Source organism: Verruconis gallopava, assembly GCF_000836295.1.
Source record: "Verruconis gallopava strain CBS 43764 unplaced genomic scaffold supercont1.5, whole genome shotgun sequence".
Classification (NCBI taxonomy): Eukaryota; Fungi; Ascomycota; class Dothideomycetes; order Venturiales; family Sympoventuriaceae; genus Verruconis; species Verruconis gallopava.
In genome coordinates, this window is record NW_015622141.1 from 316,933 (window position 1) to 330,750 (window position 13,818).

The 13,818-nt window shown below is 53.9% G+C and overlaps 5 protein-coding genes across 7 annotated transcripts; 1 reads left to right on the forward strand and 4 right to left on the reverse strand.

The window, feature by feature from the left end:
* Window positions 1–419: 419 nt before the first annotated feature.
* PV09_02011 (uncharacterized protein) lies at window positions 420–1,844 on the reverse strand (the record flags this gene model as incomplete). The annotated part of the gene is made up of 1 exon (XM_016354992.1): window positions 420–1,844. One exon carries the CDS (start codon window positions 1,842–1,844, stop codon window positions 420–422), a length of 1,425 nt encoding a protein of 474 aa, XP_016217008.1.
* A 786-nt stretch (window positions 1,845–2,630) lies between these two features.
* Window positions 2,631–3,746, reverse strand: PV09_02012 (GTP cyclohydrolase I; the record flags this gene model as incomplete). Its single annotated transcript, XM_016354993.1, has 3 exons — window positions 2,631–2,930; window positions 2,985–3,289; window positions 3,344–3,746. 3 exons carry the CDS (start codon window positions 3,744–3,746, stop codon window positions 2,631–2,633), a joined length of 1,008 nt encoding a protein of 335 aa, XP_016217009.1.
* An 899-nt stretch (window positions 3,747–4,645) lies between these two features.
* PV09_02013 lies at window positions 4,646–9,561 on the forward strand. Of its 2 annotated transcripts, XM_016354994.1 has the most exons (3): window positions 4,646–6,223; window positions 6,285–7,022; window positions 7,086–9,561. In XM_016354994.1, exons 1-3 carry the CDS (start codon window positions 5,775–5,777, stop codon window positions 9,427–9,429), a joined length of 3,531 nt encoding a protein of 1,176 aa, XP_016217010.1. In that variant the 5' UTR covers window positions 4,646–5,774; the 3' UTR covers window positions 9,430–9,561. The 2 variants fall into 2 exon arrangements, with proteins under 2 accessions (XP_016217010.1, XP_016217011.1); XM_016354995.1 differs by having other exon boundaries at window positions 4,646–7,022.
* PV09_02014 (uncharacterized protein) lies at window positions 9,392–11,784 on the reverse strand. The gene has a single exon (XM_016354996.1). It carries the CDS (start codon window positions 10,468–10,470, stop codon window positions 9,988–9,990), a length of 483 nt encoding a protein of 160 aa, XP_016217012.1. The 5' UTR covers window positions 10,471–11,784; the 3' UTR covers window positions 9,392–9,987.
* PV09_02015 lies at window positions 11,776–13,758 on the reverse strand. Of its 2 annotated transcripts, XM_016354997.1 has the most exons (3): window positions 13,646–13,758; window positions 13,273–13,512; window positions 11,776–13,174 (listed from the first exon to the last, which is right to left on the reverse strand). In XM_016354997.1, the coding sequence occupies exons 2-3, from the start codon at window positions 13,509–13,511 to the stop codon at window positions 12,664–12,666; spliced, it is 750 nt and encodes a 249-aa protein (XP_016217013.1). In that variant the 5' UTR covers window position 13,512; window positions 13,646–13,758; the 3' UTR covers window positions 11,776–12,663. The 2 variants fall into 2 exon arrangements, with proteins under 2 accessions (XP_016217013.1, XP_016217014.1); XM_016354998.1 differs by having other exon boundaries at window positions 11,776–13,512.
* Window positions 13,759–13,818: the final 60 nt, after the last annotated feature.

A 13,818-nucleotide genomic window follows, 5' to 3' on the forward strand; every position in this document is an offset into this window, starting at 1 on the left:
TATCCCTCGGGATTCCGTCGAAGCGTTCATACAACTTGATAAAGCAGACAGCGAAGCAAAGGTACACATGGAAGTTACTTAGTTCTTTAAAGCTTCTGGCCTCTAGGCTGATGATACAAGCTGTTTGCATCGACTCTACATCTCTCGGTTGAAAACAGCACCATCCGTTGGTCCAGCATGCTCTGTTTTCTCGTGGGGAGAGTCTTAAATTCAGTAATAGAGCACACGCTTGTACTATAGAAAATTTTGTAGTCGCAGCAGCATTTCCGCAAGCAGCAAAGTTCGCATAGGTAACGGATTGCGTTTTCGCGCATCACTTGCTGAGGGGGTTTGCAGAAAGTAAATACGTGATGGCCCTGGTCCCATTCTACTACGGACAAACAACTGAACTGTCCTTTGCTTTGAACAATCAGGTGCGCTTATTCAGGCCGCGGTTTGGACAGAGTCCAAGCACCCATCACGCTCGGGTTCCATGGTTTATAAATATCTGCAGCCGGCTCATCATCATCATCGCCGTGGTCGTCATTCGGCTGTCCGTCCTCTTTCTTTCTCTCCTTGTCCATCTCGACCCGCAGACTGTCCACATGCTCCAGAAGTGGCCTGCGATCTCTCAGTCGTGGCGCCCTGGCCTTTGAGTCTTGCTCTCCAGTCTTGTATCCCCACCTCATCATTTCCAAGTAATTCAAATGCAGATCGAGGCCCCTACGTATATTTTCTCGGACCAGCAGCTCATCTGGCCGCAGCATCCGCTCCATGACGTTGCCTAGGCCCCAATTCTCGAGGCATCCGCGACCAACCAGATGAGGCGGCACGCCCAGACAAGGCAGCCTCAAACCCGCAGGCTGCAGCTTCCAGTCATAAAGCACCCACATGCGCATCAGCTGGACTTTATTAAGACGCCCCAGCAAAAGGTCGCGAAGCGGACAGAGAGAGCGTTGGCCGAGCATGAGGTTGCGTAGGCTGATCTCCCCAGTCCCCTCGACGGGATCGGTAAGGCGCATGTCGAGCTTAACCAGGAAAGTTGTTGCGATGAGGATGTCTCTGTCGGTCCAGTATCCCGTGTTGTGCATGACGCCGATCCTGGGGCCGTTGCGTGGGAGATCCATGATGAACCACATCTTCTTGAGCGCGAGCACGAGCTCGTTTGGCTTCCCGGGGAAACTGTGTCCGTGTTCTTCGAGATTCCGGATAATCTGCAGCACGACATCGTGGCGTCGACTCACCATCTGGAGCCACTTCAGGCCAGGCACGTCTCTGGTGACGTTGCCGCTGTTCAGCCTGAAACCTGGGTCTTTGATCGTGAGGCGACGATAGCAGCGCCAAGGGAATACGTATGCCGAATCTGGGGCATGAATGTTGGCGGAGGAGCGAATGTAGGTGGTAAAATGGGAGTTCATGAAGAAATGGAATGGCTTTGATATGGCGTACATGTCGACCAGCGATTGGACGTCCATGATGGCAGCGAGCCGCAGCGTAATCTCAGGATGACGTAGAAGCCTGTCAAACAAGCAGAATGGCTTCTTGATTACGGGCAAGTTCAACTTGTCGGGCTGTACCATAGGTTCCTCCAGGCTTTCCGTCCCATCATCAGATCGGCCCTTGTCAGCATCATCTGGTGAGACTCCTAGAAGCGAACTATCTGCGACTGCGTCGTCAACTTGATGCCGTAACTTTCTCCTTGGATGTGTGTTGTGATCGCCAGGCTGTCGAAAATTGTCACTTCGTGCACGTTTCTTTCCATTGGCGGAGGCTGATAGTCGGACATCGACGCTGGGAACTGGATCTCCTCGATTCAATTCCGAGCTTGCCTCCGTCTGCGGTGTTTGGTTGTTTGGTGATCCCATTTGCACAAATGAGGAGGTACCGCTCCTTTCGCCTGCGTCACGGGTTTTTCGATGCTCCTCTGTGTTTCCACAGCGCTGAATAGTCGTCCTTGTTCGTCGTCGACCTGCTCAATATCCTGTTTTTCACTTTAGCTGCTACTTTCTTAGCCAGTTGAGGGAGATCGAAATGTAAACAAAAGAGGTGGCAAAGGTCAGGAAGCCCTTCATAATTAAGTAAAGTGAAATCACTGGGAATCACCCGTATGTTACCGTTTCTTAAACGTCGCAGACACGGTGTAATCATGGAACAATGCGTGATTACATGGAACAATATCAAACGTGGGGGTTCTGATTTGTCCAGTGGTGGGCGCCGTTCTGTTGACGGAAATGGTTACCACGCGGCAGTGACTATGCGGTGACAACAAGATGAGATTTTGTGCAATGACCATCCCACAGTTGCATTAGAGGGTGTGAAGAGCGAATCTTCCGCCCGACACTTGGGCATACCAACTTACTCATATCGTTTCATCTCTCTTTCAACGGCCAGTTGAAGGCCATAAATGGTGTACGCTCTACATTATGAGCTACTGAGAGTGCCACCGTGATCTACATATTCAGTATGCCTCCCAATGCACGACTTTCCTCGGTCGGTGGATGAGCACCTCACAACGCCGAGAGTGATGGTATCTAAAGTCCGAAAGAATTCAGTCATCCAACGCCATCAATATCCTGTTAAATCCTAGATGGAAACGCGATTTGCCCGGTACGCCATGTCTTTAATGCAACTCAGCTGGAAAGTGAGAAATGCTAGTGCTGGATGAGCTTCAAGAATTCCTCCCGTGTCTTTGCGGTTGAACGCAGGCGTCCAAGCATGCAACTCGTGATGGTCTTCGAAGTAGTTTTCTCTACACCCCTCATAACCATGCAGTAATGACTCGACTCTACCACGACTGCTACACCTTGTGGCTGCAGCACCTCAGACAAGGCCAACGCAACTTGCTTTGTCAGTCTCTCTTGCACCTGGAGTCTCCTGGCAAACATTTCGGCGATTCGAGCTAGTTTTGACAAGCCGATCACACGACGGTTGGGAATGTAGCCGATGTGCATCTGAAGGACTCCTCGTCAGCCCTGTTCAAGGAAAATGAAACAGCGATCACGTACTTTCCCAACGAACGGCACAAGGTGATGTTCGCAAAGCGAAAAGATCTCAATGTCCTTCACAATAACCATCTCATCGTGATCTTCGTGAAAGACGGCGCCATTCACAATGTCCCTTAGATTCTCCTCGTAGCCCTTGGTGAAGAACATCATAGCCTCCGCGTAGCGCTCGGGTGTTTTCAACAAGCCCTCACGATCAGGATCCTCGCCCACGCATTCGAGAATGGTGCGAACGGCGCCGGTGAGCTTCTCCAACCGAGCCTTGGCCTCTTCTGGAGTGGCCTCCAGCCTCGCTCTCGTGCCAGCACCTGGGGGTTGCGAGTTAGCTTATAGAAGAGCGTGCATGTGCCTTTTCGACGTACTGGGCCAGCTCAAGCCATCGAAATCTATGGTCGGATGCTGCGTGAACGGGCTCTCCGGTCTACTGATCGAAGGAGTAGCAATCTGTGCCTCGTCTCTGGCGTCCCTCGCATGCTCCTCGTCTATTATTCCCCTCGACGACTTCCACTCTTTGGCTGGATGCCCATTCACATCGACTTTACCTGGCATTGCTTTCTTGGAAGAGAGGTGAGCGGGCGCGTCCAGGTCGACCAATTGCCTGCCAACCGTGCTTGACGACTCGATGGCAGCGTATAATTTTTCTCGCTCGCGCTTGTCGCGCGCTTCTTGAGACACAGGAGTTCGCAACGGAGATGGTTGTGCGGCTCCGGCGAGGTACGAAGGCAGCGCTGGTTTTGGCTTCGACGGCTGGGCTGACGGATCCATACTTGACTCACAAGTAGTTGCGCCAGTGACTTGCTAACGCCTGCTGCTTTTTAACGTAAAAACGGACAGGATGGACAAGCTAGGAAAAGTTATGCGGGTGGCGGCGTCATGTTCCGGCTGGAGCACGCTTGGGGACGAGCTGAGAATCAAACGGAAATCTTCTGTTTTATTGCACGCCTTCGTGTATGTCTAAGCAGAAGAAAAGGTCAAATGCCCGGAAACTTCAGACTAGTGGTCAATTGACCGAGCGTGGTTTAGGCCAGCAACAAGAGGGACCAACTGACTTAAAATTTTTGGCTGCGCGAATCGGCCGCGCGGGCATCGGAGGCGGAACCAGAGGTTTGATGTCACCGCGGCACGGTCGCCGCTGCCTTGCGCGCCTCAGGCACAAACGTCTCACTCCACAGAGCTTTCGATTCCGCGTGCGAGCACCCAGGCCGTCCTTCGACCACAACAATCCCATCCTTGCAGCACTCGTCCATCATTTTGAACGCCGCCGTTCGCGAGGAGCGCGGGGCGTTCGCAGTACAGCCGGCCTATCTGTCGCCTCTGGAGCCTTGCAACGCTATTCACGAGATGGTCGTCGATCGCGCTGAACGTCTCGCTTGGAACAGGCATCCTCCCCTAGTCGGGGTGGAAATGGGCTCACGACGCAATCAACATCGACATGTCATTTGAATCTATGGGCAGTTTCGCGTCAGAAAGAGAAGGCCAGGTTCTTGCGTTGCATCCAGCTGCATCCGTGTTCTCCAGGTGTTTCGCTCTTTTGCGGCTTTGCGGCTTTGCGGATGATACGGTGAGCTGTGCTGACCTGCTATGACAAGTGACTGCATGGTTCGCTCGCCATGCGCTTTTTTTTCTCTTTGTTGTTGCGTCTATGAAGTATGTGTAGTCCATCATCATCATCATCATCATCATCATCACCATCATCATCTTCAGCATCATCTGTCAAGCGTGCAGCTGTGGTCAGTGCCACGGCTCAGCCGTCGCTGCGGCTGCCGCTGAGCGCGAAGGCATGCTACGGAATCTTTTTTTTGGCATAATCTACAGTTCGGTTGCAAGGGAGCACTCAGCTACGGTCGTCGGAAAGGCATAGGTGGGCATGGGGACAAGAGTATCTGCTACTGCGCTGAAGAAAAAAAAATCGACCGTATGGCATAACTGCGGCCATCCGACCAACGCAGCCTGATGGTGTATGGGGCTGGCTCACATGCAGCAAGCAAGCAAGGCCTTGCAGCTCAACACCCAGGGCTGTAGCCAAAATCCTCACTTGCGTGCCTGTACCGCGGCGTGATGGTTCCTCCATCAGCCGTGACGATCGCTCTGGCGAAAGTCAGGCGGTGACGCCGCAGGCCGTGACCCCGTGCTCATAGACGCGGGCGCTGGTCGCTTGACCCTCATTCCGGGCATCGATGCTTCGATATCATTTTAGCTGGACGATGATCATGCTTGGACCACGGCGTGTCGTTGTCGGGTTTGATGACTTGACGACTGTCTTCGGGCCGTGTCTTTCTCCACTGGCGACGACTCAGGCTGGCAACACGTGCCAGGTCCATGATGTAGTAGATCTGTGATATCGCATCCGTTCAAACACAAGGCGAAGGCCAAACAGCGGGAGATGCTGTGAGCTGCTCCAGGGCGTTATGCGCAAGGCGGCTCTCACACAGAAGAGTTCAAGTCGAACTAGCAAGGAAATCCGTCACCACGCGCACTCCAAACTCGACTCGGCCAGCACAGGCTACCGCCCCGTTCCCACCACCACGCTTCGGACGCTCTCTGGCACCTTCACTTCTCGCTGCTCGTCTCCAGGTGCGCCTGCATCTGCTAATCGAGCGCCGTTTTCCCTCTTATTTTGCTTTTTGTCCGCTTTTTCCTTCGCTTCCTCCGTCTCCATTGCCGGTGGCCTTGGTGCGCTTTCGACTAGGCTTTAGCAGAACACCGCAGCTCCGACGTCCGTGCGTGACCACGGATTCCTGTCACCACCACCACTGACCCGTTCTCGCTCGAATTTTCCGTTTTGCACTTCTCATGGCTCCGCGCAGGCGGACTCCATCAGTTGAGTCGAGTCGCAGGTTTGATCGCGAGGCCAGCTCCAGCCCTGAGAGACAGCGTGCCGCCAGTCCTTCGCGTTGGCGAGATCGCTTGTCTGCACACGCTGCATCCTCCCACCGTGAGCCTCAGAGCCCGTACGCACGCCCTGCTCAGAACGACGACAAGTCTGCTGGCGGTTCCAGTCAAGATCCAGCGCGTCGTGCCAGCCTTGAACGATCTCATAGTGCGTCCTCCCGCCACAACGCGCGAGACAGCCTCCGTCATCGCAGCAGCGTTGCTTCGCTTAGCGACAGACGGCGGGACGCCTCCATCTCATCAACAAAGCGTCGCAGAGACTACAGTCCATCACCTTCGCGTGGGCCTCAGCACCAGCATAAGCGCCGACCCAGCCTAAGTCGTAGACAGTCACCTCTGCCGGGGCCAAGGTACCCACGCCTTTGGTGCAATCATGCCTGCTCCTCCTCCATACTCACATGGGATGCACAGAACAGATCACCATCACCATCGTCGGTCCTCGCCAGGGTCTCCATATCATCGCCGTCGCTCTCACTCGCGAGACCCGCACTATCGCTACAATCACCGTACACATTCTCCACCTTTTGACCGTCAACACCCGCCACCACTGCCTCGAAGCCCACCACGGGCGGCCCCCCGAACCTTGGAAGACCACAATCCATCGCACAGGGGCAGGGGCAGTGAGCGCTGGGAGCGGGAATCTGTCGTCTCAGATCATAGAGACCCAACAAGGGGCGCGTATTTGGACCGTAGAGGGGACGCCCGCGATCCGTATAGACGTAGTCCGCCTCGAGACTACAGTCGACAATCTTCGCATCGTATTCCGCGTTCACCTCCACGTCATTCGACCCGTGGTCGATCGCCACCGCGGTATCCATCGCCTCGTAGACCTGGTCCAAGGTACCCTTACGAGAAATCTCGTGGACCAAGCTATAGTCGCCGATCTTCGCTTTCTCCGCCAAGGCCGGGTCTGGATTCCCGTCCACGCTCACCCGAGAGAGGTCGACCTCGACAGATCAGCAACACGGCCGCGTCGAGTCGGAAACCGTCTAAAGACTCTCGTCGCAGCCCCTCCCGCGAATCACCCCGTGAAGACGACAAAATGAGCTACGGTGGCTACGGACATCCTCCGTCTCGAGGCGGCTACAGCAACTATCGCTACTCGGGTTCACCTCCACATGGCCCGAATTATCACGGAAGCCCGAATGGGTATGGTTCAAGCTCCTCTATGGCTTCGTTGCCTGTATCTGAGCATTTGCTAACAAATTTCAGACCTCATCAATCTGGATATTCACCACAACAGTCGCCATACCCGCCTAGGCTTGGTCAAAGTGATCAGGGATATTTCCAACAGAGCCCACCATATAACAGCCATCATCACACACCGTATCCTCAGAATTCAACTTCCTCTCATACGCCCACTGGCTCATATGCACCCCGCGGTGGATTCAGAGCTGCTGCTGCACTTTCGGGGTCAAGGCCACAACTTTCGACCACAGCACCAGCAGTTACGACTGGTCCTCACGTGCGTAATCTGTCGTGGACGCCAAAAACTGGCACCCGTGGTGGGCATGCACCAACGATGCATGGCGCCAATGCACATACATTACAGAACAAGGAGAAGGATGCCACCACGACGGCAGAGGAGCCGAAGGCAGAAGGCAGCACTGAGAATCCATTTAGGCCAGCCAATAAAGAGCTTCGAGTAGAGGATGAGGCTGGGAAGACTAGCAAGTCGAAGGACAATGAAACCAAAGCAACAAATGAGGTGCATGGGGGTCAGATACGATTTGGGCTTCCAAAACCGGGCGCAACTCCTGCACCAGCGAAGCCGAATCCGTTCCAAGCGAGGAGGAATCCGTTCGAGACTTCGCTACGAGACGCGCCAACGACGGACGAGAAGAGGACTATGCGCACATCTTCGTCACGATTGGACGATCCGGATCGACAAGGGCTCGAACCGCGGCAGGAAGAGCTTGCTCCCAAGTGGAAAGGACCCAAGCCGGCGCTCAAGCATTCCGTGAATAAGACCTTCTACGACAGGAGAAAAGCAGCCCGAAATGTCAGCTGGGGACGGCTGGCGCCATCTTTCGGCGACAAGGAGTTGAAGCAAAAACTCCAAAGGCTTCGGTTGACGGTTATATCACAAGGGCATCCGTTAAAACAGCTTCAGTGGTCGAACCTGCGGCCCAAGCCAGAAGTTGCTGAGCCAGACGACCCACCCGGTCTACAAGAGGCACTTGAGAACAGAAGCATCCTCGAGGAGGAGGCTTACAGAAAGCATCCAAGGAAGAGGCCCAGCGGACAGTTACCACGACTAGCCAAGGGCGAAACCTTGGAGCAAACTTTCAGAAAGGAAGTTATTGCCGTAAAATATAAGGTTCGACGTCCGCAGAAGGTGTTGCAGCCAGAGTATCGGAATTCAAGCGTATACTACCGCAGGCCTGGCAACGAATCCGTCGTAGGCTTTGGCACATATGGAAAGGTGTTCAAAGCGAAACATATTTACAAAGGCGAGGACGTTGCTCTGAAGCGGCTGCGCATGGAAGCTGAACGAGATGGCTTCCCGATCACCGCCATGCGTGAAATGAAGATTCTCAAGCATCTAGAGCAACGGCAGGGTCAGGGCGTAATTCGTTTGCACGAGCTGCTTTACGAAGTCAATCTGCAAAACAGCGTTGCCTGCTTCATGGTTTTCGAGTATATGCCGCATGATTTAACTGGCTTGCTAAACCATCCAACATTCAAACTTACTCTGGCCCAAAAGAAGGACATGGCTCGGCAGACCATTGATGCAATTGGTTTTATGCACAAAAACGGCGTGTTGCATCGTGACATCAAAGCCGCCAACATCCTTGTGTCACACCAAGGCGTGATCAAACTCGCCGATTTTGGTCTCGCTCGCTTCTTCGACATGGATCGACAACTCCATTACACAAACCGAGTCGTCACCATATGGTACCGTGCGCCCGAATTACTGTATGGACAAACAGAATATGGCCCTGCTATTGATGTCTGGGCCGCAGCCTGCGTTATAGTTGAGATTTTCACGCGACACGCCATTTTTCCAGGCAACGGCAAAGATCTCAATCAGCTTCTCAAAGTGTGGGAGGTTATGGGATTTCCAACCCCAGAAGAATGGCCGGCCGTCTCCAAGACTGAATGGTATTTCATGATGCGGCCAAAGGAAGTCATGCCAAACATCTTTAAAGAGAAATATTCGAGCGGTGATCTTGGTCAGCAGACGACCCCCGAGCTGCTTAACCTCCTTGCTTCGATGCTGCGTTACGATCCCTCCAAACGACCTTCCTGCGAAGAGTGCCTTCAGCACCCATTCTTTACGTCAGAAGAGCCGGCTCCCGAGCGCGTGACGACGGAGCTAGAAACGCTAGGTGACTGGCACGAGTTCGAGAGCAAGAAGGCAAAGAGGGCCAAGGAAGCTGAGGATCGTGTTGAGAAGGACCTAAAGGAAGGTCCGCCAAGCTGCGGACAGTATGTAAAGGATGAACGACGGGATAAAGGCTATAGGAAGGATGTGCTGTCGTTACTGAAGACGGAGAAGAGGGCAGCGAATTTCTCGCCGACCGAGCCCGAAGCGAAGAAGCTTCGGGCATAACGTTGTGTTCATAGCCATCTCTTTGGACGTGCGGTTGTGTAGTTATGCTCATGAAATATCGCTTTTGGCTCAGAATAAACCCAGAGACACTTTACATCATATCGTAGATCAGTGTAGCTGCCATCATACTCTTCAATCCTGTTCTCTTTCAAAGCCCTAGGATGACACAGGACCATGATTGCCCTTCAGGTTCCTCTTCTTGTCTCGGTTTTGTAATAATTATGGGACCTGTTGTATACTGTTATCCTGATGGGGCCGTTCACGCTCATGCTCATTTTATTGAGGCTGGTTATGAGGCAGGATGATTTTGTAAAGCATATAAAAGAACATGGGAATTGGATCTCTTAACGTTCTCGTCATGGTGATACGTTATTCAGTTCTCTTTTATGCACGATCGGGATCCGCGATGGTGCTTGATTCTAGTCTGCAAGCAGGAAACAGGAAGGGTGGGGGAAAGGGAAAAAGCATCGCCAACCTTGATTGATCATGTGTACGAATCCATAGTCGACCCAGGAGGCCGGGGAAACTTTCGTCTTCGTCAGTTTTTGTCCTTTTCTTTTAAACTCGAATGTCTCGCCTCCTCCAATGCGTAGAATGGCGTTCAAGGCGTTGGCAGGTCCTCGATGACCGACGTGCATACTCGTCTCGGTCAAAATGTCGGTACGTCGCCTGCTTCTCACTGACTTGCTCCCAGAGAGAATGAACCTCTGGATACCTTACCTCGAGATACAGCCAGTAGCGAATCCGCTGCACACTCGACCGACCACGAGTTGCGCGATCGAATATGAACTGCTTTGGAGGATGGATCCAATCACGGCAGCCACGCAACTGAGAAGCACGGTAGCACAATGACCGATGCGGAAAGCAAACGTGCTGAAGATCTAAGAGGTGATGCGAGCGGCAAGAGTGCAGGAACTGGAGACAAGTGGAATGGTGTATTTTCTCGTGGGATCGCCAATCTCGTCCAAGAAAGGTTTGTGCAACAACATGCCACCGAGGACGCCAACGTCGTATCCGTACATCACGAGGCTTGGACCGCATATAATCTTCATGAGCCAATATAGTGGCCGTCCGCGGAGAGTGATGACGGCCATGTCACAAGCTTCAGCATCTGAGCAAAACGCACCGGCTGAGCCACGAGCGACAAGGTGAGAACATTCATTGTTGCTGGACCTCCGTTGTTTATGCGCTTTTTGCTACGATCTGGCATTCCAAAGTCGATCCATGCCTCGTTTCCGAGGGGCCTTGTGGTATCTGAGGCTCAAGTACGGTGGAATCGTCATGTACCGCCTAAGCGTTTCCTGCTTCAGTCTCGATGAAAGAGATTGCCGAGAAAAAAAAAATGCAACGTGCCTTCAGCGTTTGCGTGATCGTGGGCGCAGACAACGACAGGGCCGCTTACGTTTGGAATCGGCGGGGATCAAAGCATCAGAACGTTGGATACTGAACGGGATAGTCATCGTTGCAACGAGATCTTCGAATTCTCGGTATGATTCATATGTCTAAAAGACATGGCTACGGACGCCCGCGCCGGGACAGAAATGAACCGCGAGCGTGAGACCAGTGCTAATGCTTTCGATACCAATCAATATGCCGCAGTGGGCAAAATGCTGCGTGGAGAAGATGCAAGTCGCCGGGGGTTCTCGATGGAATGAACACAGTGGAAAGGAAGACCATGACTGTGGATCTCGTCGGTATCGGCGGATATCCTCTTTAGCTACGCTCTTCCTTTCACAACGTGGGCCCTCGCCTTAGAAACCGATCTGAACAACAGATTTGACACGACCCGGTTGGAAACAGCGGCGTCATTCAAAGATGCCCAACTGGGCCCCCTCCACATGCACGTGGGCGTCGTCGCGGCTTCAATTCCGCCATCCGGCCCCGACACATCGAGTTTGTGTCGTCAGAGCCTTCTTTTTGGCGAACGGGGAACCTGAATGGACCGGTTGGGATGATTCCTGGCCTCGCGGATCCGCTGTTTTGCCGCCGGATAAAGGCGTCGAAGAATCAGACGACGAGTCCTGGCGGCGAGGGACGTGGTGGGCGCGGACTGTCTGCGCTGGAGTGGAGTCCATTAGGGTATGGATCAGGCCGACGTGACAGGCGTCGGAATGGCGCGATGGTGGTGTGAGTTTGCGACGTGCCTCTTTGTCGTCCTGGATGCTCGACGAGCTTGAATTTGAAAGACGTTCGATCTCATTGGTCTGTGGTCTGATGTCTTACCTGGTCCCTTTCCCGGCGTCGACGTCTTGTCCGTCCTCATATCTACTCGAGCTTGCTCCTGTGGAAGACTTCGTTGATCCGTCTCTTTGATTTTGAATCCGCTCTTCTGCTATTCTTGGCTTCGGAGTGAAGCGCAACCAGGAACGGACATACCCGCCCTTAGCGAGCGATCAAAACTAAGGCTGCATCTGCATAAAACCGTAGCCAGGTAACGTGCCCACTTTCCGGCTTTGCTTCTCAAGATTTAAGGTTGTGCAACCATATATGTGGCTCCCGCGGCGTCGAGGCTTGTCAAGAATATCGATTCACTGGGCCTCTTGAATTGCCTTCCCCTTGTATGCCAGGTGCTCAGTCTAACCGCTGTCATATATAAAGACTCGTGGGCGACAAAGCACACACAAAACACACAAACGCACACACACTCTCTCCCTTTCTCTCCACAGGGAGCGAGACGAGGCATACCAATCATGCACGTGCAAATAATACGACACTATTCTCAGCATGCACATCGCAATGCACAGGCCACGCTAAAGGGCTACGCGGTCACGGGATACCTGGTTGCCGCATTCACGTTGCCATTCCTCCCACCCTATTTGGCGTCCAAGAGATCCGAGCGAGATGGCTCGTGGGAAACGAGGTACGCGCTGTGTGTGTCCTCCACCTGCAGTATGTCATGGCTGATTTCGTGGTAGGAAACCGCTGGGGTACACATATTGCTACAGGCCGTTTCACTAGACGAGCCATCCGTACATCTCTGAAGCGCGTTGCTTGGACCTTTCATGTAATTTGAGACGTTGAGAGCATGAGCTTTTTTTTTATGCTTTCGATCATGGGACGGCGTTTGTGTGGAGCACAGGAATACCAGGATCCAGCGAAAGACAGGCTGTGCATCAGGAGCAGACAGCATATCTCGTAGTGTTGAATTAAGCAATAAATGTAGTGATTGCATTCGCCGTATCGCCGTTTTTCTTTTCTTTAAGCAATACACTTCGATTTCCAAACCGTCGTGACTTAGTACAAACCGCCGCTTAACCTGCTCTTCCCCCGCTGGTATAGCCATTTGCTGTTCAAGGAGACTGACGCGCCCCGACTAGACGGCGATGCAAACGGCGAGGCACCAGGAGACCCGGGACTACCATTCCTGCTTTCATCAAACAAACTGCTGCTGCCTGCGCTGAAACGCCTGCCTCCTTCCATGGCTTTCCGGGCAAGAGGACTGCCGCTGAACGGTGTGGTGGCGCCCACTGGCGAGGACCCGTGCACAGCAGCACGGCTGCTGTCGCTGCGCGGAGTGCTGCGTGCGTATCGAGGAGGGGTGACATAGCCAGCCCCTGGGGATGCGGGAAGCGAAGAAGGCGTGAGGCCCAGGAGCTTGCGTTGGGTGGGCGTGAGGGGGATGTCCGTCATTTCGTCGACGGGGGCCCAGAATGGCTGGAGGCATCTGCTCGCTGCAAAGACGAGGAGCAGACGAAGGGCAGCAATGAGGAGAGACTCAAGTGCGGCCGGGACGGGCGAGATGGCTCTGCGTGGCAGGGGCGTTAATATCATCATCTTCTTCTTCATCTTCATCATCACCAGAAGAGCGTTTCGATTGCGCGGGTGCAAGTCGAAAGAACGTACAAGAGAGCCCTCAGCCACGCTCCAGGAGTCCAGAAGGTCAGCCCCAAGGTGCCGGCGAATACGCACGTGTGCAAGAGTTTTGTTGTGGTGAAGATGCTTGCTTCACGCCTCAGCTCGATCTCCTTCATCCGCGGGTGCTGCCACGTCCCCGTCGGCGGCGTGGGTGCTGCCGGCGGAACGCTGGCTGGAGTCTTTGGCAGTGCCGGCGACGACGTGCTCGTCGCCAATTGAGTCGCCATCCTGTCCTTGTCAGCTTGCCCATCCTGACTGGCACGAGACGGAACCAGGTGACGCCGTCTTTTGCAAGAGTTTTTGCATCGGGTGACCAGCGGCGCGAAGCCTGAGGCAGGGCGACGGGCAGTTCCACACGTACCTTCGCTTTCAGAGTGTGCAGATGCTAGACGTTAGTACGTGAACCTACCTTGGCCTTACCGTGCGCCGTCCATGACGCTGTGTTTTGTGCTTTGTTTGGAGGGAGTCCCAAAGGAGGACGGCGGCCAGCGCCCAGCGACCAGCGCCCGCGCCCGCGCCAGGCACGCACAAGGC